The sequence below is a fragment of the Zea mays genome, chromosome 8 (assembly GCF_902167145.1).
Source record: "Zea mays cultivar B73 chromosome 8, Zm-B73-REFERENCE-NAM-5.0, whole genome shotgun sequence".
Lineage (NCBI taxonomy): Eukaryota > Viridiplantae > Streptophyta > Magnoliopsida > Poales > Poaceae > Zea > Zea mays.
In genome coordinates, this window is record NC_050103.1 from 5201485 (window position 1) to 5226193 (window position 24709).

Sequence of the window (24709 nt, forward strand, 5' to 3'; positions counted from 1 at the left end):
GGTCCGCGCCTGGTGCAGGTTGACTTTCTATTTCTGTGGCCGTTTGTTTTTTCTCAACGGCCTTCGGTCTCCATTTCTTTTGCGGTGGCGGGTATAGTGGATGTGTGTCATTAAATGTCTTTTCCGCCTCCTTCTCCTGGCTCTCCTTTGCTCTTAGGCGCTGTAATTTTCTCTTTTGGGATCGTGTCAATCCCGCTGGGCACCATCGAGGCATCGAGTATTTTGGATCGGCTGTTTTGATGGTAGCCGTATCCTTTTCGGTTGTGTTGGCCGATTCGCCGAAAATCATCGGTCCTTTATTGTCTCCCTGTATGACAACATCTGCAGTGCCTATTTTGATGATGTCCTTTTTTGTTGTTCTTTGAGTTGCTACAGGCATATGCCCCCCTGCCGGATTGGTCGGCCTAGGAGGCCGAGTAGTCCGGCAATCTTGTTGGGCCTGTGCCTGGTGACCTGATTCAGCAGCGCTCAATCGGTCTTGCACTGGCGGCGCCAACCTATCAAAAACGGACGTTTGGGGTGCCCCCCAGGCGGGGTACTGTGGCATCCCAAATGGATATGGTGGCATGCCCCACATTTGATTTGGGACATATGGTGGAGGTAAGTATATGTATGGATATGGCATAGATGGATAAGGAGGTGGAGGGGTCCATGTCAGCATGTTAGGTCTCAATTGTACAATAGGACCTTTCATTTCTTCCGATTGGTGAGGTGGTCCAATCGGCCTGACCTGACGTTGCTCATGAATGGGTGAGCGGGGTCGCTTCGGTGGCCGGTCACTGGGGCCGGCCTTCTTTTTCACATATTTAGACAACAATTGATCGAAAGTTGGGCCAGGCCTGATCAGCCGACCAGCTGCTTTAAATGTATTTGTTTTCCACGTACCTATCTCTGGTCGTCGTGGTTTGAAGGTACGTGGTCGCTGCGAGTCCTGAGTACGGCCGGACCGTCCGCCGGAGCTCTCCGGACCGTCCGGTGGGGTCCCGGACCGTCCGCGCCTACGTGTCGGACCGTCCGAGATACGCAGCACGGGTTCCTGCATCTGTCTCCCTGTCTGCGCTTGCCCCCCAGTGCTGGAGGCTGTGATGGTCACCTTTAGGGTCTCCCCTCCATCGGGAGTCTTCTCGGCTACCACTTTTCTGCAAGAAACTTTATGATCCTCATCGGCCTTTTTAGAATTGCCGATGATTGCCTCTTTGCCTTTGCTTTTATCGGCCGTGTTTGGCCGAACCAGGACTTTCTTGCCCTCAAAGTCGATCACGTTCATTGGGAAGGGCTCTGTATCCACCTACATTTCCTGAAATTTCAATCGTCCCTCATTAATGGCCGATTGAATCTGTCGTCGGAATACATTACAATCATTAGTGGCATGAGAAAATGAGTTATGCCACTTGCAGTATGCACGACGTTTTAGCTCGTCGGCGGATGGAACAGTGTGATTTATTTTAATATTGCCATTTTTGAGTAATTCGTCAAATATTTTATCACACTTACCAACATTAAACGTAAACTTAACCTCCTCTTGCCGTTTCTTTTGAACCGGCTGCAAGGAGGAACAAGCCGAAGATTTGGCCTGTTTTGGCCAAACCATTTCAGCAGCATATACTTCGGCTGATTCGTCATCTGAGCTACTTTGGTCGCATTCTACTATATGTACGTTGTGACGCATTGTTTTAGCAGTTTCTTTGCTCCGGCTTTCGCAAGCCAAAGCCCTCTGGTGTAACTGTGCTAGTGTAAAAAATTGGATGCCTTCTAATCTCTCTTTTAAATAATATCGTAGACCATTAAAGGCTAATCCTACTAGCTGTTTTTCTGCTAAATGAATTTGAAAGCATCGGTTTCTTGTATCGCGGAATCTCCGGATGTAATCATTAACCGATTCGTCTTTTGTCTGTCGCAATGACACTAAATCTACCAAATCCAATTCATAATCACCGGAGAAAAAATGATCATGAAATTTTTGTTCTAGATCCCCCCATGATGAAATGGAATTAGGAGGTAAAGTGGCATACCATGCAAACGCGGTTCCTGTTAGCGATAATGAAAATAAACGTACGCGGAATGCCTCTGTGTCGGCCAATTCTCTCAATTGTGCTAAGAACTGGCCTATATGTTCACGTGTATTTTTCCCTTGATCACCCGAAAATTTTGCGAATTCGGGTATCCTGGTTCCCTGTGGGTATGGGTGGTGATCAAATCGGCTGTCATAAGGTTTCCGATATGATTGCCCCCCAGGGACCATGCTTACTCCGAGCTTATCTCGGAACGCCCCGGCTATTTCTTCCCTTACTATATCAATGGCAGCCGGTGCGAGACCACCGGCTCTCCGGTCAAACATAGGTGGGGTTGGCTGGACATTAGCATGTTGTCTTTCCCCCCATTGGTTTGAGTTACGTGGTGCATTTTCATTTGCCCTATATGGGTCATAGGTTTGATCGTTCCTTTCCGGCCTTCTAGGTGGGGCCGGAAAGCTTTCCTGGGCTTTGGATCCTGAATTAATGGGCTGGTGTATCGCATAGTGTGATGGGAAGTGTTGCTGGGACGGGCGAGGATTCATGTAATAATTCTCCTCAAAAGACCCATGCGCGGACTGTCCGGATACGTACCCGGACCGTCCGTGGTTATATGCGGACCGTCCGTCGTTGTATGCGGACCGTCCGACTGGGTAGTTTGGGCTCTGTGCCGTGTGTGGTGGCTCGGGCGCATATCTAGGTAACTCATTAAAAATAGGCCTGACTGTTGCTGGCCCGGACGGTCCGCGCTCACGTGCGGACGGTCCGGGCATGTGCAGATCGGCTGGTTTGCTGCCGATTTGCGGTTGCTTAGGGTATGTGTCCATCGGCATCCCATAAAGGGGTTGTGACTGGTCGTGACAACCTGTAGCCGATGTGTTACACGCGTTATCTCCTAACTCAACCTCGTGCGAAGGAAAATTTGCGGTACTAGATTTATCAAATGCACGTACTAGTCTCTTAAGATCGCTTTGCATACCCCCTATGATGTTCTGCATTTGTTCACGCTGATCTTCTACATAATTTCTAAGAGATTGCAGATCGTTGGTATTACTTACATTGGGGATATCTGGCGTGGGTTGGAGCGAAGCCGGATCCGTCGCCCGATGTCGGACGACCTTGTTGTTCCTGTCCACTTTGAAGTTGGCCAAGAACTTTGCTTTCGCCTCCTGGATCATCCGCTCCTTGTGCTCCTCAAACTGGAGCTGCTCGTCAGCCGACAAGGTTTCCCAAGTCGGCTCTATGATGTTGCTTGGAGAAATATCAGAGCTATCCCTTGAACCGGCCATTGAGGGCCGATTTGATAAGCTTAGATATGTTTTCCCCAGCGGAGTCGCCAAAAAGTATGTTGACGCCTTTTCGGAGCGCCAAACACTCAACAAGAACCGTGGCGGTGCCCTCTGCACAGGGGCGGATGGTCCACGCGCAGGGGCCGGACGGTCCGCGGCCTGGTGCGAGGCGCGGTGGTGCTCTCTGCACAAGGGCGGACTGTCCGCGGCCTGGGGCCGGACGGTCCGCGGCCTGGTGCGCGGCTAGGGCTCCTGCCTGACGGTCGGACGATCCGCGCCCTGGGGCCGGACGGTCCGCACGTACGCAGGGACGGTGGAAGATCGCCGATGGCGCCTGGATCTCACTCCCGGGAGGGACCCCGTCGGGGAGTAGAGATCCTAGGTGGTGTCTAGGCTCGGGCTGGCCGACCTAGACTCCTCTTATCGATGTAGAGCCGAAGAGAGACGAAGAATTTGAGGATTGGATAGCTAAACCTAAACTAGACTAGAACTACTCCTAGGATAAAATGCGAAATAGAAGTTGTATTGATTCGATTGTTGATGATTACAAATCGGCCGTAGACCTCTCTATTTATAGAGGAGGGGGCTGGACCCTTTACACAACTGATTCCGAGCTAATCCCGCGAATATAGCTAACAACCGTAGCACAAAACTCGGAACCCTAATCTATTCTGCGCACGCGCGGACCGTCCGGCCCACAGGCGCGGACCGTCTGGACCGCGGACCGTCCGGCCTCAGGGCCGGACCGTCCGCTTGCTCATTTTTGGTTCGAACACCTTGCTATTGGGATGCACCGTCATCCAACCCTCGTCACCACAAGCTCCACCTTAGCCAAAAGTCCACAACAAACACATACCTCTTCGGGATAAGGTCGTGCCGCCTCGGATCAAAAGATCAAAGCAACAGAGAAGCGTCGCGATCAGGGAACTGGGAAGCGCTGCCTCGGCCTGGGCTTCCTCGCAGTCCTGGTGACCTAGAGCAAGAAGGTGGTTGCAGTCATCACCGTCGCCTCCTCACTCTTCCTGCTTGAGTCCGGCGGACCGAGCGTCTATAGGGACCACATGTGGTGAGCGCCTGTAGGAGCCACACGCGCGAACCGCTAGGGAACAAGGAAGTATTCATAGAACGTAGAGGAGATGTACCTTAAAATATTGAAATCTGTTGAAGGTGAGATCATGCCTCTAAATGCCTGGTTGTGGTCTATGATCGATAGCTGCTCCAATGAGGACGACATCAAACTTCCTTTTCAAATTTTGTAAAAACTCAGAGTATTTGTAAGTTCCCTTCATATTCCTCATACATGTAGAATATTTCATTTTATATTTGTGTACCAAGTTATATTACCATTATGGCTGCATATGATTTTTTGTATCATCATCACTCTTGTGGTGACAACTACAAATATCCAATCTTGATCTCTATAGATATTTCCTTATTTATTTCCAAACAAGTCTTCTTTTAGTCGAGTTATTAGACTAGTGGTTCACATACTTAGAGAACTGTCACCAAAAGTTGGGGGGTAAGGGAATTGCTATGTACTCCAGTCTCTTGGTTCATATCACCTTTTAATATCTTGTAAATGTGTCTAATCTTTCTCATACTGATGGTGCAGTTACTCACACTTCAGGAATGCTTACCCATGGTGGAAATAGAAAGTAATAAACTCTTTTGCGAAAAGAAAAGATGGTCTTTGCCCTTTGACGCTAGAGGTGCGTGCTCATGTTCTTAGAGCGTTGAATATTGACAAAAGTATGCAATTCTACATTGCAGTTGGGGAGATATATGACAGAAAACGCAAAATGGTTGGCTTCTCTTACCTTGGCTTATGCTAACATGGTATGGGCCAAATGACTTCACTTGCAAGTTGTGACACCACCGATGAATTGTGCTAACATCAATCATTTTGTCTCTTTCCTGTTTTCACTGATAGGTTTTTTGGACAATGTGCGCAAGTGATAAAGGAGACCACGAGGGGAACCGAAAGAAACATACCTACTGAACAAGGAGATATGTCAGTCGTAAAAATGTGAGGAGGATCCTGCCACATTCATTCTCGCAAGTCGTTCAGGACTTTCTAATGCTTACTCTGGTGGCGACAAGGCAAAGGGGAGGAGAAAGGGGCAGCGGTAAGGTTTGTTGCCACCCGAGCCACCTCACAAGAGCGAGCATTAAAAGTGTGGTTTCTCACCCGGCTATGAAATGAATTTATACAAATTATATGTTAGATGTGTTGATATCGGACACAACGACCAATTCAAATAAAGCATAAATCATTATAAAGATTTGAAATATATTTGAATAACTATCTCATTTAAATAAGGTTTATCTATATAGTATATAAAAATCGTAGTAACGTACGGGCAGGTAACTAGTTTGAGAATAAACGTACGGTCCCCTAATGAAAAAACGCAACGAAACCAACGAAGCACAAATAATAGGATTTTCAAAAAGGAAAAAGATTAGCAGGAGGACTGGAGGAGCGCCTCCGCACGGGCACGGGCCGGCAGCCCGGCACGAAGCGGAAAACTTGAAAACTAGCCGAGCGAACTGCCGTCTCAATTCAAAATCCCGTCAACTCTCACCCCCATATCCCTCCCCGTCTTCCTTCCCCCCATTTCTCCCACAGACTTCGGCCTCCCGAATCTCGAACCCTAACCTCATCGGCGACGAGGGGAGCCCCGCCTCCGCCTCCTGCTTCTCTGTTATGAACAACTTCCATGTCTACGAGGCCATTGGCCGCGGCAAGCACTCGGTAAATCTCCTCACTTCCTCTCCGGATGGTTTCAGTTCCGCTTTTCCCTCTCTCCCGCCCTGGATCCGCTGGGATCGGGGCGGCCCGGGCTCCAGCGGGAGATTTGTGCCTTTCTGTGTCTTTTTCCCTGGTTCGTTGTGTGATTTGGTGCTGCTGGTGCTTGTGTGGAGCGAAGACGGTGTATAAGGGGCGGAAGAAGAAGACCATCGAGTACTTCGCTGTTAAGAGCGTTGACAAGTCGCAGCGCTCCAAGGTCCTCAACGAGGTGAGCCCTCTCATTCCCCGCGTGCATCGTGAATCACCGTGTTTGAATCGCTACATCTTTGGTTTTTGTGGTCGCAGGGTGTTAATTTTTTTTCGATGGCTCGATGTATCTTATTCAGCTATATGGATCGATTATGTGTTGCTGTCCAATCCTTAAATTGCTAACAATTAGGCTTATTGATTTTATATTTCCAGTGGCTAATTACTGATAAGATGCCCATGGGAGACATGTTACAGTAATACAGTCTTCGTTTGGCTTATGGTTATGCTGTGTTGTGTGGTATAGAACATACCTTTTTCTTTGTTGTGAAGAAGAATAATGTTTTGCTCGGCAAGCCCCTTCACTGTGAAGGTTACAAATATTGTGAGATGTTGCTGTCTAGGAGATCAATTTGTCATGCTTCAGTTTTAGATCGAGCAATCTCATTTCTGGGAGGATGATTGTACAACTATGCTTGCACTTGTTTAGCTGCCTCTTTCTGTTCCTTCATACTAATGTTGCTTTTGAACTTATCTTTGCAGGTTCGAATGCTCCATTCCTTAGACCATGCCAATGTCCTGAAATTTTACTCTTGGTAAGGTTCTTGGGTGTTTGAGTACTATGGATTCAGCTTGGCTGATTTTGCAGTGTGACAACGATACCTAGTTTGTAATAGGTTTATGCCCTTTTTCCTCTATGGCTATATAATGTGACCAGACTAGTACATAACATAACATACTTATGTTGTACTTTTCTTCCCCAGGTATGAGACCTCCGCACATTTCTGGTTAGTGTTGGAGTATTGCGTTGGTGGAGACCTGAAGGGCTTGCTTGAACAGGTTTCTTGCTCATCAATTTTCAATTTAGTAGCGTGCAATTTTCTCTAGCTCTAATAGGATATACTGTGCATGCCTTGTATTTATGTGGCTAAGGAATTTTAACCAATCTGTTTAAGTTAGCAAGTAGTGACCATGTACATCAATGTGAAAAAACATTATTGATTTGCACTTGGCACTTGTAATTGGGTACTTCAGAATAATAGTAATCAAGGTGAAATGTGGAAATTTAGAGCTATGAAATTATAGTACACTTTGGCTTGAGAAAATGACAGAACGAATGAACAATCATCAACAAATGTCGCTTTCTATGTTCTTAAATCAACGTGTATAAAAATTGAATAGTTGCTTTTATGTTCTCATCAAACACGTCTTAGGTGCATATCAGATCATTCCTGAATTTTCGGTACCATATGGTGTTACATCATTGCTATACTACTTTAGTTTTGCCCTCCCCATTGGTTGGAAATAAATAAAGTGTTGTGAACTATTCTTTTTTGTTCAGAAGAGAGAATGGAAACAATGAAGAAGTCTTGAAAACCCATTCTGCGCACTGGCATTGCAGCAGAATCTTACTCTAACATAGAGCTACTTGTTATCTTGCTAGCTTTGATTGCTTTTTTCAGTAGTTCAATGGCATTGTTGTTATGGCCAACTACAAAGGGCCATCCAATTATATGCCACCTATCACTATTTGTTATCCTCTAGATTGGCTATCATTTTCTAGAAAGTTAAGTTTGCTATATGCCAAGATCAAATATATTCTGCTTTAGGAATTACAGAAGGCTGTTTTGCAAGGTGAAGAGGAGCTAGATGAATATTGCATTGCAGTGAAGCTAAGTTACATAGCCTAACCCTAATGTGCCTATTCGGCCAAGCTATAGGTCCAAGTCACACAACAGTCTAACACCCCCATAGTCGAAACGATAGCCACGACAAATGTTCAGACTAGAGTGGAACTCTGACAACACCGACGAGAGTAGGCCCTTGGTGAAGATGTCGGCGAATTTCGGAACGTGGACTCAAACTTCCCCGAAGGCGACTCATGGTGATCATTCTCGAACACACTTTGTGCGCTGGTGCTGTATAGGGTTGATAGAGAGGTAGATTGTGTTGACGTTGTTGCAGACTTGCGGTAGACAAGGGTACTCTTGTTGAGGGGTTGTGGGCTCCTATAGGAGTTGGCGGAGCTAGGATGCGAGTGGCGTGGTCGGAGGCACTGGGAAAACCCTGTAGGGAAAAAGAAGGGGTGGCTGTTTGGAGGGCGCCACAGTGTTAGTCTTAAGAAGGGAATCCACCTCTTGAACAAGGTTGGAGGGTGAAGTAGAGAAGGAAAAAACAAACTCATCGAAAACAATGTGCGATAGATCAACAATTGATGTGTGGAGAGTTTGAGACACCGATATCCCTTACGAAGGTGCTCGTAGGTAGGTGTGGTGCCAAACAAGGTGAAGTAAGGGGTGGGAAGGTGATTAAGTAGGTGGCAATATGAAGACTCTCAACCTAGTAGTGAGCATGGACAAAGGCTTGAAAGAGTAGAGAGAACAAAATGTTGTTAGTGGTACGAATTATGTGCTCAACCTTGCCGTTATAGGGAGAGGTGTACGTGCAAGACATCTGAAGTTGAACACTGTGGGAAAGGAAGAAGGCACAAGATGAAGAATTATCGAACTCTTCCATTGTCGCATTGAGCAGCCTTGATAGTGCGACCGAACTGAGTGGAAACCTAACCGAAGAAGTGGGAAAGGTGTAAACGTATTGTACTTAAAGCGCAAAGGAAAAAGGAAAAGTCCACGAGTAATGATACCAATCATCAAGAACCACCAAGTAATATTTATTTCCGAAAACATTGACAAGAGGAGAGGTTCACAAATCACAGTGAATGAGATCAAAAGCATGCACGATCTAAGAGGAGCTAGGGAAGACAAGTCTAACATCATGACCTAGTTGACAGGAGTGGCATAGATGCTCATGAGTGCCCCTAGTACAAGAGATGATTGAACTACGAGACAACTTGGACAACACATCAGGACTAGGATGATTGAGTCAACGATGCCAAGTGTTGGAGGGAGCAGTAGTAGTCAGGGCATGTGGCGCCGATGAAGATGGTGAAGTAGCAGAAGCAGTGGAAGTAGGAAGCCATATAGTGTATAGGGGCTCGGAGCTCATAGAAATTAAGGTGTCGCTTTAGCGACGCTTAAGCGGTAAGGCACGCTCGAGTCGTAAGGCGTCCTCTCGCCTTGCCGCGAGGATAAGGCGTGAGGAGGCCTGACGGCGGCGGGCGCTGGCGACGTAGGCGACGGCGGCGCGTAGGCAACACAGACAACAGTGGCGCGCAAGCAACACAGTCAACAGCGGCGCGTAGAAGGCAGACTGCGGCGACGCGTAGAGAGGTGCGACGGCAGCAGGGGAGGAGAGATAGAGGAGAGGCGTGGGGGAGAGGGACAAAGAGAGAGAGAGAGGCACCTCAGAGAGGGAGAGATAGAGGAGAGTGGTTGTGTGGGGGAGGGAGAGAGAAGAGATGTCAACTGTGCTGGCGGCTGTGGGTGTGGCAGGTTGCCTTATGTTGCCTTACCGCCTTAATAACTATGTCGGAGCTATCACATCAGTCAAGAAAACTTCGGATGGCAAGATCCTACATGGACAAGCCAAAAAGGTCAAACTCCATAGAACAAGAATTGTAAGTAGTTAATTGGTGAACAAATAACATATTCTGGATGATGTTGGGGGCAACAAGAATGTCCTTGAGGCGGAAAAAACAAGAAAAATCGAATCACCTACTGAGGTGAGCGGACAACTACAGAAGAAGGGTGGGGGTGTGGGAGGAGAAGAGCATACCAGCGTTTTGAGTGGTGTAGTTGGAGGCATCGGAGTCGGCCACCCAATCAGTGATGATGAGAGGAGTTAGAGTTATCGTGCTAAACGAGTTAGTAAGGGGTTGCTGATCCCACCCACTAGGAGACGGGGTCCGTGGCTAAACTAGGTGGGACGGTCGTGGAAGCAATGGAGGTTGGTACATTGCCAGAGGAGATGTAGAGGGTGATCCATGAGGACACTTGGAGTTTTCAAAGGCTTGCATAGCAAGGAGGGTTGGTGACTAGAGCTGCAGTGGGCGTAGCGACGAACCACTCGTGGCTGGACTGAGCCACATAGAGATGTGACCGGTCCATGAGTTGTATGGCCTGTTTGGGACAAATGTTTTCTGAAGAGTTTTTTTTGAGAATCTGGATTCCTGGATAATCTAGCTTTCACAAGAATTTGGATATTATGGGGTATTAGGATATGTATCTATCAGGATCAATCAGAGCCTGATTAGTAATTGATTGTAATCCCCTAGATTGGCTAGCTGCCTTGTATAGACTAGGATTACCTTCTATCTATAGCCTAGGTCTGTTTCCTTGTACAGGGATACATGCCTATTGGCTATATATAACAGGCTCCCCACCCCCAATGGGTGTGTGGTGATTCAATCCATTCTTCCCCTTTCTACATGGTATCAGCTCTCTAGATCCTGCGCCCATCTCCCTGCTGTGCGCAGCGCCAACTCCTCCCTGCTGCGCCGCACCTCCTACCCCCCCTGGTCACCATGACCGACGCCACCACCCCTGCCCCCGCTGTGATTGTCGCCCCCTATGCGACGATCAATGTCAAGAACCACATCCCGGTGACTCTTGAACTGGCAAAACCCAACTTCAACCAGTGGGAACCATTCTTCACCTCCCTCTGTGGAAAATTCGCTCTCCTCTCGCATATCGATGGACTGCAGGAAGCCCGTCCCACAGATCCTTCTTGGGGCATCGCCGATGCCTGCGTCCGCAGCTGGCTTCTCGGCTCGGCTGGGCCCGACGTCATCGGCCTCGCCGCGGCTCCAAACCAGACTGCGCGTGAGCTCTGGGTCGCCATCAAGCGCCTCTTCGAGGCCAACAAGGCTCCACGCGCCATCTTCTTAAGCCACGACTTCCACTCGATGACTCAGGGCGACTCCTCCATCAATGACTATGCCCAGCGTATGAAGGCCACCGCCGACGCGCTCCGTGATGTCGGCCGCACCATCACCGACGCAGAGCTCGTCCTCAACCTCCTCCGCGGCCTCAACCCACGTTTCGCCAGCACCGCCGACAATATTGCCGACTCCCACCCGCTGCCGGACTTCGCCACCACTCGCGAGAAGCTCGTGCTGAAGGAACTCCGCCTCACCAATGAAGGCACGGTTGCGGCCCAGACGGCACTCCACGCATCGTGCGGTACCAACTGCCGCACCACCCCCACCACCAACGGCGGCGGCTCCACTGCCAGTAGACAGGGCGGTCACGGCAGTGGCTCCAGCAGCGGCGGCAACCCAGGTGGTGGCGGCGGCCGCTGGAAGAAGAAGGGCAAGGGCGGCCCTCACTCTGGCGGTCCCAGGTTCCCAGCCGCCCCCTGGTACTGCTTCCCCCCTTGGACCGCCGGGGTTCATCAGCAGCCCTGGCGCCCGCCAGCGCCAACCCCTGCCTGGCACAGTCCTGGCATCCTCGGCCCCTACACTCAGGCTCAGGCGCACACTGCGCTCGCCCCTGTTCAGTCCCCCGACAACCCTGCTCCGCCTATGGCAGCGCAGGGCGGTTGGGATCAGGCTGGCCTCATTGCCGCACTGAATCAGATGTCCCTCCAGGGGTCCTCCCCTTGGGTCCTCGACACTGGCGCCACAACTCACATGTCCTCTTCGGCTGGTATACTCCTGTCCCATCTCCCCCCTCCTTCATTCGGCATCACCGTTGGAAATGGCACCACCATACCCATCACCTGTCGTGGCACATCTACACTATCCTCCCCCACCTCTACCTATCGTCTTAACAATGTTCTTGTTGCTCCTGCACTTGTGCGCAATCTTTTATCTGTTCGTCAATTCACTCGTGACAACTCTTGTTCAATTGAATTTGACGCTTATGGTTTTTCTGTCAAGGACAAACAGACGGGGCACGTGACTCTTCGCTGCAATAGTGGTGGCGACCTCTACACCTACCCCTCCACCACAACTCCCTCCTGCAGCCTCGCCACCACGTCGTCTTTGTGGCATCATCGCCTTGGCCACCCCGGTCCCTCCAGCCTCGCCAAACTTCGAAGCATGTCGGTCATTTCCTTCAATAAAAGCTCGCCATGCCTCTGCCATGCCTGTCAACTTGGCAAGCATGTGCGCCTTCCATTTAGTCACTCGACATCTGTTACTCATGCTCCGCTTGATTTACTTCACTGCGATGTATGGACATCTCCCGTGCTTAGCAATTCTGGGTTCAAGTATTACCTTATTATACTCGATGATTATTCCCATTACTGCTGGTCCTTCCCACTACGTCACAAATCTGAGGTGCACCGCCATATGATTGAATTCATTGCATACGCCCAGACCCAGTTTAGTACCACACCTAAATCCTTCCAAGCCGATAATGGGACTGAGTTTGTCAACCGCGCCACCACTTCCTTCCTTGCTAGCCACGACATCACTCTCCGCCTTTCCTGCCCCTATACCTCACCACAAAACGGCAAGGCCGAACGCATGCTCCGCACTACCAACAACACCATCCGCACCATGCTGCTCCATGCGTCCATGCCACCTCCATACTGGGCTGAAGCCCTCACAACAGCAACATACCTCCTCAATAGGCGCCCCTCCTCCTCCATACAAAACCAAATACCTTACCAAATTCTTCACGGCCTACTCCCTGATTACGCTTCCCTTCGCATCTTCGGATGCCTCTGCTATCCGAACCTCACTGCCACCTCCCCTCACAAACTCGCCCCTCGATCCACTCCTTGTGTTTTCCTCGGATACCCATCCTCTCACAAGGGCTATCGCTGCCTTGACATGTCCACTCGCCGCATCATTATCTCGCGCCATGTTATTTTTGATGAGTCCGTGTTCCCATTCTCGGCTGCACCATCGGCGGCCTCCATGCCGTCGTCACTTGATTTTCTGATGCAGGACCTCACCTCCTCGACAGCTCCTGCAAACACCCATCCGTCGCTCGCTGCCAGCAGCGAGGATGATCTCCAGGTGTTCCTGGACCCGGCCATACTCCAGCTCGGCCCCCGGGTTCACCCTGCGGGCGGGCCACAACTGGGCGCTCATGGGCACCAAGCAGGGCAGCCGACGGCTCCCCCGACTGATGGTCAGCGCTTCGGCAACACCTACATCCGCCGCGCCCAGCCTCCAGCAGCACCGGTCACCGCAGCGATGGCCCCTGTGGCTGCTGCATCGTCAGCGCCAACAGCAGCTGCACCAACTTCGCCACCAGCGGCCCCAGCAGCTCGGCTCCTCTCTACTGCAGCGAACCGGCCTGTGACACGCTCACAGACCGGCTCCCTTCGCACTGTCCAGCGCTTCGGCTTCTCTGCCTTCGTCGCCTCGCCAATCCCGGCGAACTATCGCAGTGCCCTGGCCGATCCAAATTGGCGTGCTGCGATGGCGGACGAGTACAAGGCATTGATCGACAACGGCACTTGGCGCCTCGTACCCCGGCCGCCTGGTGCGAACATTGTCACTGGCAAGTGGCTGTTCAAACACAAGCTCCACTCCGACGGCTCCCTCGCCCGGCACAAGGCGCGCTGGGTCGTTCGTGGCTTCTCCCAGGAGGAAGGCGTCGACTACGACGAAACATTCAGCCCGGTCGTCAAGCCGGCCACGATCCGCACCGTCCTCAGCATTGCTGCGTCCCGAGACTGGCCCATCCGGCAGCTCGACGTGAAGAATGCCTTCCTCCACGGCAACCTCGAGGAGACTGTCTACTGCGAGCAGCCGAAAGGATTCGTCGACCCCGCTGCACCTAACTCTGTCTGTCTGTTGCAGAAGTCCCTGTATGGGCTTAAGCAGGCACCACGCGCTTGGAATCAGCGCTTCTCCAGCTTCATTCGCAGTATTGGCTTCACCACCTCCAAAACGGATGCCTCCTTGTTCATCTACAAGAATGGAGATGCCATGGCCTACCTCCTCCTCTACGTCGACGACATCATCATCACTGCATCATCGCCGACTCTTCTCCAGCACGTCACCTCCCGCCTATCGTCGGAATTTGCCATGACGGACCTCGGGGATCTTCACCACTTCCTCGGCATCTCGGTGACACGGGACAGCAGTGGGCTGTTCCTCTCCCAGCGGCAGTACGCCGTTGATCTTCTCCAGCGCGCTGGCATGTCTGAATGCCACCCGACAGCTACTCCGGTGGATGCCCGGACCAAGTTGTCTGCCTCCGAGGGCGCTCCAGTCGCCAAACCCTCGGAGTACCGGAGCCTCGCTGGTGCTCTTCAGTACCTCACTCTGACCAGGCCGGACCTGGCCTATGCTGTCCAGCAAGTCTGCCTCTTCATGCACGACCCTCGCGAGCCGCATCTTGCGCTCATCAAGCGCATCCTGCGCTATGTCAAGGGCTCCCTGTCCGCAGGTCTGCACTTGGGACCTGGCGTCGTTGATCAGCTCACAGCCTACTCCGATGCCGACTGGGCCGGCTGCCCCGACACGCGTCGCTCCACCTTCGGCTTCTGCGTCTACCTCGGCGACAATCTGGTGTCATGGTCGTCCAAACGTCAGACGACTGTCTCTCGCTCCAGCGCCGAAGCAGAGTATCGTGCTGTGGCCCATGCGGTTGCTGAGTGCTGCTGGCTGCGTCAGCTTCTACATGAGCTGCACATCTTCATCCCCCGTGCGACCGTGGTCTACTGTGACAATGTGAGCGCTGTGTACATGGCAGCCAACCCAGTCCATCACCACCGCACGAAGCACATCGAAATCGACATCCACTTCGTCCGTGAGAAGGTAGCTTTGGGGCAGTTCCGTGTTCTTCATGTTCCGTCCACACACCAGTTCGCCGACATCATGACCAAGGGACTGCCCGTACAACTCTTCACTGAATTCCGGAACAGTCTTTGCGTCCGTGATCCTCCCGCTCAGACTGCGGGCGGGTATTAGGATATGTATCTATCAGGATCAATCAGAGCCTGATTAGTAATTGATTGTAATCCCCTAGATTGGCTAGCTGTCTTGTATAGACTAGGATTACCTTCTATCTATAGCCTAGGTCTGTTTCCTTGTACAGGGATACATGCCTATTGGCTATATATAACAGGCTCCCCACCCCCAATGGGTGTGTGGTGATTCAATCCATTCTTCCCCTTTCTACATGGGTGTGTGGTGATTCAATCCATTCTTCCCCTTTCTACATGGGGCTTGTGTGCGGAGGAACATGAAGGGGATTGCACGGTTTAGGGTTTAGGAAGCGGTGATTTCCTTCTGTCGTGATGACTCGGTGGATTCTGCATTTATGTTGATTTGGACGATTTTTACAAAAGCGATTCTCACAGAAACAGACCGAGAAGCGAAGCGTTTGGCTGCCAGAAGCCAATTCTGACGGCCAAAATTTGGCCAGAAGCCAAAACAAATAGGCTCGTAGAGTCACTGCCAGGGGACATCACCCTTCCTGCTACCATCACCATGACCAACTCTCTGTCAATGATGGCTACCACCAGCACCAGAGCTGGTTGGAGGATGAGGTACTCTTGACGTTGATGGAGCAGTGAGAGCAAGAGCGTGCACCTAGGCGTTGTAGCAAATGGAGTGATGCGTTAGGGCGGTTCGCTAGGGCCGTAGCTGTAAAGTGTCGTTGCAATGTTGGTGGGGACCTTGGCCCCGTTGGTGAGCTCTTTGAAAATGTGACCGTTGCCGACCGTGTGGAAGGAGGGAAACATCACACGCCGCATGATCTAGGTCCGTAGATTGTAACGCTCGTTGATGCCTCGAAGGAGATAAGAACGAGGGTATGATCCGAAACAGGCTCATCGATGTCATGTAGGAAGTTTGCCATGCCCTTCATTGAGCGGTAGTACTTAGTGATGGAGAGGTCCCCCTATATGAAGTTATAGAACGCGATGTCGAGGTGGAGGGTGTCCTGTAGGTCGATGGTGATGGTGTCAAGGATTTAGGAGAGGACGACAATATCCATCTGGCGCCAAGATGGGACCATCGAGCAAACAACGTCGGTGAGGATGTGGTCGTTGAGGGTGTAGCGTTGCAGGATGAGAAGGACGAGGTCACGCCACTAGGTGGAGGAGGCCAAGTCGAGGAAGACGGGAACCAACGACCGCATGTTTTGGACACCAGTCGTCTGAGCATGTAGGTTAGGGATGGCAATTGCCTCTTATGCCTAGGAACTTTCGAGATCATCAGACTTGGGAAAGGGATCGATGACTGCAGCACCTCGATCTGTTGCTCGGCCTTCGCAAGCTAGCAAACAAGAGCATTAGTGGTGATACGCTCTTGCTCCCAGGCGAGATCAGCTGCTCGCTCGCGCTCTCGAGCAACGACAACAACAAACTTAGCGTTGGTAATGGTAGCGGCAAGGGCGGAATGTGCACAACAACGTCGTCGGGGAATAGTGGCACGGGTTGGGGCACCATCGGATTGGAGAAGAGCGGGAGGAGGGGGTTGTGGTGGGAGGGAGAGAAAGAAACCATGTCTAGGCCGGTTGTGTCCGCACCCGCTGCTGTAGCGGCTAAGGCGACATCTGCGACAACACCGGCGACCGCACCCGCTTGCGACTGTGCCAACACACTCAACGGTGGTGGTGCCTGCGCCCGAAGCAACGACGGTGAGGATCGGAGCGGTGCACCAACAAGACGGGGAGGCGGCTGCGCCGGAGTAGGAAGAGGGAGGCCCATTGGCCATGGTGGCAGCAAGCCCAAGAGAGGCTTTGATACCATGAAAGAGGAGATAGATGGGTATTGCACTGGAGTGAAGTTAGGTTACATAGTCTAATCCTAATGGTCCTCTCGGGTCAGGCTATATGCCCAATTCACATAATAGTCTACTAACACAAGGCATGTTTGTTGTTTTCAAGTTATGTACATTTTTGCCCTGAGAAAACAAGAGTACAATAGCCCCCACCCCCACCGCACCCTACCCTACCCTGCTCTAATTATTTTCTTGTATCTTTGTTGGCAACAGCCACCTTGTGAGTACATATATGGAACTTGTATCACATGTTATTTAACTGTTACCCTGTTTTTGCTGTTTGCCTTTATGTACTGTTCTTCATCATTGAATACGCTTCCATGCAGGATAAGAAGCTTCCTGAAAATTCTATACATGACCTGGCTTACAATCTTGTCAAAGCTCTTCAGTGAAGTTCTTATGGAAACCTTTTATCATGATTTATGTTCATAATAACCGATGCACTTTGATTTACTGGTAATATTTGGGTAGGTTCTTGCATTCCCAAGGAATTATATATTGCGATCTGAAGCCATCAAATATTCTGCTTGATGAATTTGGATGCATGAAGGTACTTATTGAACCACAGCAAAATTTATCACTGCATTATCAAAGCAGGGCATACTAATTCAAAACCAATGTGTTTTTATTTTACTTTGTTTTACCAGCTTTGTGATTTTGGATTAGCAAGGCGCTTAAAAGACATCGAGAAAACTAATCCTGGAGATGTAAACTTTCATTTCTTTTAGTACAGAGTTTCCTTTCCTCGTATTTTCATATCCATTTGATTTATATCCCTATCCTTAATTTCTACTGTCTTATAGGTGCCACAACCCATGAGGGGAACACCATGCTATATGGCTCCTGAGTTATTTCGAGAGGCAGGAGTCCACTCATATGCTTCTGATTTCTGGGCACTTGGGTGTGTTTTGTATGAATGCTATACAGGAAGGCCCCCTTTTGTAGGCAGAGAATTTACACAGTTGGTCAAATCTATAATTTTGGATCCTACACCGCCTTTATCTGATAATTCATCAAGGTCCTTCCAAAATCTGATTGATTGTTTACTCATGAAAGATCCAGCAGAAAGATTACAGTGGTCTGAATTGTGTGACCACAACTTCTGGAAAACCAGTATCCCAATGATTTCTTTACCTCCTCAGCCTGCTTTTGACAACATGATTGAACTTTCTGCTACACCATATCTAGCTGAGAGAAATGGTGACAAACCTTCCAGACAGCTGACACCACCCAAGCACCGTGAATATAGTGGCCTTCGGAGGAAGGATGAAAATTCTACTAAGCCATCCATGACACCTGTTAAAAATGTGCAAAGTGTCAAGAAAAATTGTGGAAAACCAAAAGCTGAGGGTTTCAAAGGTGTAAATATCCTCAGAATGTCTCGCATTGCTAAATTGAATTTGCAAAGGGAAAGGGACAAGGAGAACTACAGGCGTCCTCCCACAGAAACAACTGAGAATGAGACTGAAGTTAATATAGATAATAATGACATGGAACTTGATTTTGGTGAAAATCCAGAGGCTGATGCACCTGATGACACATATGGATCGGATAATCCTGGATCTGCAGGAAATGAAAAGCCTCAAAGCACTGATGCTAATGAAGAGAATTGTATGGCAAATCAGGTTGATATGCTTACAGATGAGGGTTCAGTTAAGCCTGATATCATGGTGAAAACTGAGCAGAATTCTTGTTCAGATAACCTGGATGTGGAGGCTACTCCACCTAGTAGCACGCGAAAAGCACAACGTGCAAAGGTAACTCCATGTCCTGGAACTGGTTCTGAGCCATCTAACATCTTTGAAGCATTCTGGCATCCAACAGATCTTGCAGTTAAACCAGTTATGCCTAGTAGGAAAGCAGATAAAGCTGTGGACATGGTCCCCACACTTCCTTTTGAAGCACTTACAGCAAGTGATTATATTAAGTTACCACTGGAACAGATGAATGCATTCAACAGTCAGATACTTCAGAGTTTAAGTGGAACCTATCAGGTTTCAGAAAAACAAAATACTATCAGATACCTGGAGATGTTAAGCATGAATTCAGATGCTGCGAACAAAATAACTAATGGACCAATTATGCTGCTACTAATAAAAATGCTTCGACTGTCAAAAACTTCAGTCTTGCGTGTCCAAATTGCCTCACTTATGGGGTTGCTGATACGATATTCCACTGCTCTTGATGTGGAGCTGGCAAGTTCAGGAATTTTTAATGCACTATCAGATGGGTTAAGGGATAAACATGATAAACTCAGGCGATTCTGTATGGCAACACTAGGAGAGTTATTATTCTATATTTCTACCCAGTCTGATCAAGATACCAAGGAAATAAATACCCAAGAATACCCTTTGAAGGATAACAGGTCTGCAACATCTTGGCAGGTCAGAATCAAAATAAGTAGTATGTTATTGTTTTGTTGATTTAGTTGGTCAAGTTGACCATAGATCATATCATGTATTCATGTAGTTAGATGATACATTACCTTAGTAAAGTACTGGGTGATAGTAATATCTAATAATTGGTACTAGTTCTGGTGCATAGTTGCACGTACATTCAAAGTGCGTTGATGTAGAACACATGTGTTTGTTGTATTTTAGACATGCTCTTGCCATTATTCATGTGTAAGTGTTAACTTTTTGGTGTTCTGTAGAACTCTTGTTTGTTAATTGTTCTAGAGGATTATAACTAATTAAGCTGTACAAGCTATGTTGCCATCTTAGCCAAGAACAGATTTTATAGTATTTTCTTTGCAGTGTTCATGATTAATATACCTATAGGTTGTGGTATAATATGCATATAGGTGTCAATTAGTATTTTGCTCTTTTAATGCTAACCTGATTCCTTTGAATGCGATGATTCTTGGTTTTGTGAGGTCATTTATTATCAGCTGTTTAACGGCATAGTGACAGAGTGCTCTATACCTCTGCGCATGCTAATTTTCTATGAAGCAACTGCACAAGTATTTTGCCTACTGTAGTTTGACTGCTTGAGTACATATGCCTTATGGACAATCCTTTAATTTCAAATGAGCCAATTCTTGATTTAAACTTTACAGGTTCCTAGTGCTGTAATTGCACTGGTGTCATCTATCTTGCGAAAGGGAGAAGATGATCTAGCTCAGCTATATGCCTTACGGACAGTCGATAATATATGTAGCCAAGGAACTGAATGGACATCCCGTTTTGCATCTCAGGATGCGATTGGACATCTGTGCTACATCTATAAAGCAACTGGAAAGCAGGAGAGTACGAGGCTCATTGCAGGATCTTGTTTGGCCCGTCTCTCTCGCTTCAGTCCATCATGCATTCATTTAATATTGGAAAAGATATCATTCAAGGATATAGCATGCACACTTATCAAGGGAAATACACGTGAACAGCAGATTAGTCTTAATATTCTCAATTCGGCATTAGTTAATAGTCACACTGTGACAAGCATGAACCGGTATATTCTTTCATTATCAGATGACAAACAATTGGTCCCCGGGCTCATTTCTCTAATAGAACAGGGAACTGATGTTCTACGTGGGAAGACCCTTTTGTTTGTTGCTCTGCTTTGCAAGAATAGTCGAAGGTGGCTTCCTCATTTCTTTTGCAATGCAAAATTAATCTCAGCTGTTGATAGACTGGGAAAAGAGAAGGAGGGTTTTATTCATCAATGTACAGAAGCATTTGTGCAGTTGGTTGCTTCCTTGGTCCCTGGTATTCTTGACACTGTCTCCAGTGATATACAACAGGTTATGGTTGGCAAACGCCATGGACCTGTTACTGCTTTAGCTGGGCGAGCTCATCCAAAGAGCACAATTCATCTGTTCCCTGTTATTCTTCATCTTCTGGGAAGTGCATCCTTCAAGCATAGAGTTGTGACAGGCCATGTATTGCTTCAGTTGGCAAATCTTATTAAGATTTTGGAGGCACCGTTTCAGGTATGATTTTTTGTGAACTTTATGGATGTTTCATCCTGATGAGATGAGAGTATGTTGAGATTTTGTTCATTATACAACTGCAACTTTGGTGCTTCCTTGCCTTTTCAATGTTTTGTATCACATGATCTATTTGTTGAAAAGTTCTTGCCTTGAGGGATTATTTATGCCCATGTTGCACTTTCAGGCTAGGGATGATTTCCAAATGACATTGTTGCGAGTTCTTGAGGCTGCTACAGAGGAGCCTTCTGTTATACTTAATGAACACACAGTATTCATGAGTCGTATCATTCCAAGCTTATCTGTCTTATACAAGGGCAATAAAGATGGTGATGCCAGATTTCTTTGTTTGAAGATACTCGCAGATGTTATGATTGTGATCTTCAGTGATTCTTCATTAACTTCTGACGAACAAACAATAACTGATCTGAAATCAATCTCTCAGAGGCATTTTCTACCACTGTACCCTTCTTTTGCAGAGGATGAAGATCCCATACCCATATATGCACAAAAACTGCTAGTAATGCTAATGGAACATGGTTGTGTAAAAGTCTCTGATATTCTGCACAAAGCAACAGTATCCCAGTGCTTTGAATTTTTGCTAGGAGATCTTTCAAATGCAAATGTAAGCAATGTCAAGCTTTGCTTTGCCCTGGTATCTGCACCTGAGATGGACACCTATATTCTTTCTCAGCTTCAAGTTGTTAGAAGAATAGGGAACCTACTCGAGTTTGTTGCTGCAAAAGACATGGACGATTTTCTTGAACCAACCCTGGAACTTTGCAGAGCTTTTATTATTCGTGGCACTGGCAGCAACAGAAGTGTCGCCCTCTCCAAAAACCCGGCACTTCTTCTTGACAGTGCCTTCAGCATGAGTATTGCTGTTGATCAACAAACTTGTGTCATGGATATATGTGACTTCGGTGGCAACATGGGTATTTTTCTTGAGCTAGTTGGCAATTCAGATCCGCAGATAAGTGATTTAGCATCAGATTGTGTAGTGTTGTTGCTCAAGGCAGCACCTCGAGAGGCTACAGTGGGCTTGTTGACAAGTCTTCCTAAATTAAGCACTGTCATGGACTTGCTGAAGCATGACAGCCACCGATGTCTGATTCGCTTATTATATGGCCTAGCCTTCTCATGCAGACAATACTTAGCCCAGGGAATGATCCTGTCAATATCAGTGCCAGCTTTGATGCGAGTTGAAGCACTTGTTTCAGTTTTCAAGGGCTCCAATGATAGCCTTCTTGCTGATGCTGCTTCTTATTTGAGCGCCGAACTGCAGCGCTTACCTCGCTGTGGTTGAAGGTGCAACTTGGCCAAGGAGGCAGGTTGGCTGCTATTGTTCAAGGATGCGCATGTATTCCTTCATCCTTCGTGCACCATGTACATGATGAGCTGAGCAAGTGAGCAGGACGTCATCAAGTGAAGGTACTTTACATCAGTGGCTGATCTCAGTTGCCTCAATGGCCAAGTGACACTTTCCGCTCGTAGATGTGCAGGGTGCGAGGGTGTTTTATGCTATCATTTATGTGCATTTCGGGGCTGCTGTATATGGCGCTTTTGAACAATACCTTGAAGGTGGCTAGAAGCAAAAGAACACTTCGTTCCCCCGCCAATTTTGGTTGGCAATTACCTCAGTTTCATGTAATTCTGTAGTACCTGTAATTTTATTGAGAATACTGTAGTCCAATTTCATGTGTACATTTATAAATTCCTGTGAAGTTCCATGTAGCTGTTAAAGAGTTCCCCATAGCTCCTGAATCTTTGGTACTATTGTGTATTTTTTTTTACTTTTTACAATAGTGATAACGTGGCCCATTTCGAAGCATTTTCCTATCTTATTTTGCGCAAATTCGTGGTAACTGGCTATTTTGTCGATTGTTGTTGCCTGCTTTAGTTCAGTTGTGCACTTTCCGAGTTCTACAGCCTTTGACAGCAAATTTTGTGCAGATTTACTTTTCTCTGCATGCGTGTCCACTCCTAACTGGCAGAAGAAGGCATCGCACCAATGGTCAATATGGTAAGACGAAAACTTTGTCCTTATGTTTCGTCATGGCTCATTTGACTCGCCATGTGGCCCATATCCATGTGGTCTTTATTATTCCTTGCAAAGATTTGGTACAGACTTTTCCTTATGCACTGTATCTGTCACGACTTGTAAAGCGACTGTACAAAGAAAACCGATACGCGGGTCGTGGTGGTGGTGTCGTCTGCTTTCGCTGTCATTTTTAGAAGAGAAATTGGCCCTCGAGAACGACCTGCCTATAGGCTATAGGTCTGCGCTGTTTGTGGCTTGGAAATTTTTCATCCGAAATTTGCTGTGCGATTTAGATCATATTTTTCTTTGGTGGTGTGGTTGGTCATAATTTGAAGAGACGAGCACTCGAAAGATGCAGTTACCAAATTAAACTGTTAGTCTAGACTGAAGGCTAGGCGCCTAGTAAATTATTGGATGAACCACATATTGCCGTCCAAGAGTGTATTGAGCCTGGTTTTGTTTAAGGCTGATGTATGTCGAAGTAAAATGTATTATTTGACCTATCTGCAGCCATCACCGAACCCGGACGAGACACGACTCTGAAGTTTTGAACCTTAAGCTTACTGACAAGAGGCCTTGGGGCATGTGAGTAGCTCACAAGTCATAATTCACTGCATTTTACTTCAATGAAATCTACGGTTCTTGTTTGGTGAGGCCAGGTGATAAAGATGTAGGTCGATTAAAGGATGTAAAGTTGTATTACAAAAACAAGTACAACTGGTGCATTATCAAGTTGATGATTCAAATGGTGTGTGTGTGTGACCAAGGATGCACCGGGTCTCTTCAAAGTTCAAACCCCTGCTGCAACTTGTAGCCGTTGTACCGACCTCTAGTCCATGAGCCAGAACATCAATTCACACTGACAACGCCAGAATACCAAATTTGATACGTACGTAATTCCCTGTGGAACGAAGGTCCATGGCACCGCGACGGACCCGAAGCTCCACTAGAAAAAATGCTTCCGTAGAGCAGTTGACCCAGACCCAGAGAGACAGAGACCTCTGCAGCTACAGCCTACAACAAGGAAACTCCCCCATCCAGGCATGTGAGCAAAGCCGACGGACGACGTGTAGATACCAATACCATACTACTAGCCCGCCTGCATCGCCATCCACCAGGCTCCGTGCTGCGACCATGGGGAAGAAGGTGTGCCTGCTCATCGTCGACGAGAACATCCTCATAGCGTTGGCCGTCGTCGCCGTCGTCGTCCTGGCGTTCGTCGCCCTCCTCCTGCCCCCGCCGCGCCGCCGCGGCTTCTTCTGAGAGCACGCCCAGCTAGCTGGTCGAGTCCCAGCTCTCTTCTCTCTGCCTGCGTGCGTGCGTGTATGATCGGTACAGAGGTTCGTTGTCATCCATTCTCCAGCGCCTTGATGTCTCGTTGATCTGGAGTCTAAACGAAAGGCATGCTTAGTTGTCATGGCTCACATCGCATTCTTGTATACGTATATTTGCCGGCTATAGTTAGCTAGCATTTGTTGTTCCGTAATCATCTCGGATACATATGTATGTGTATGTGGCTATGGGATCTTGTGCAGTTCGTCGCATATAATAGTATCTCTGTAATCATCACGTATGTATTCCGAGTGCTAGAGTATATTAGGCAACTTTTGATATGGTTGGTTTATAATTGATTGGATTGATTGCAATCTCGAAATAACATTCCTTATCTATTAGAGTATATTAGGCAACTCTTGATATGTTTTGTTTATAATCGATTGGATTGATTGCAATCCTGAAATAACATTCCTTATCTGTTAGAGTACATTAGGCAGCTCTTGATATGATTAGTTTATGATTGATTAGATTCATTGCAATCCCGAGATAACCTTCCTTATCTCCAAGCCATTTACTCC

At 48.1% G+C, this 24709-nt stretch overlaps 1 protein-coding gene across 3 annotated transcripts; it reads left to right on the forward strand.

Annotated features, from left to right (window-relative positions):
* The first annotated feature begins 5717 nt into the window (after positions 1–5717).
* LOC103634684 (serine/threonine-protein kinase RUNKEL) lies at positions 5718–24483 on the forward strand. 3 transcript variants are annotated; one of them, XM_035961589.1, is made up of 12 exons: positions 5906–6053; positions 6229–6318; positions 6840–6892; positions 7061–7136; positions 17217–17278; positions 17362–17440; positions 17538–17597; positions 17694–19274; positions 19949–20818; positions 21003–22246; positions 22769–22838; positions 23367–24483. In XM_035961589.1, exons 1-10 carry the CDS (start codon positions 6006–6008, stop codon positions 22119–22121), a joined length of 4038 nt encoding a protein of 1345 aa, XP_035817482.1. In that variant the 5' UTR covers positions 5906–6005; the 3' UTR covers positions 22122–22246; positions 22769–22838; positions 23367–24483. The 3 variants fall into 3 exon arrangements, with proteins under 3 accessions (XP_035817480.1, XP_035817481.1, XP_035817482.1); XM_035961588.1 differs by lacking the exons at positions 22769–22838; positions 23367–24483 and adding an exon at positions 22310–22646 and having other exon boundaries at positions 5865–6053; XM_035961587.1 differs by lacking the exons at positions 22769–22838; positions 23367–24483 and having other exon boundaries at positions 5718–6053; positions 21003–22646.
* Positions 24484–24709: the final 226 nt, after the last annotated feature.

Bases quoted from the DNA above. Each gene is read 5' to 3' on its own strand.
- LOC103634684 (XM_035961587.1), top strand. From the start codon at position 6,006: ATGAACAACTTCCATGTCTACGAGGCCATTGGCCGCGGCAAGCACTCG. The intron at 7,137-17,216 runs GTTTCTTGCTCA...GCTTCCATGCAG, and splicing joins TGAAGGGCTTGCTTGAACAG to GATAAGAAGCTTCCTGAAAA. The intron at 17,441-17,537 runs GTACTTATTGAA...TTGTTTTACCAG, and splicing joins ATGAATTTGGATGCATGAAG to CTTTGTGATTTTGGATTAGC.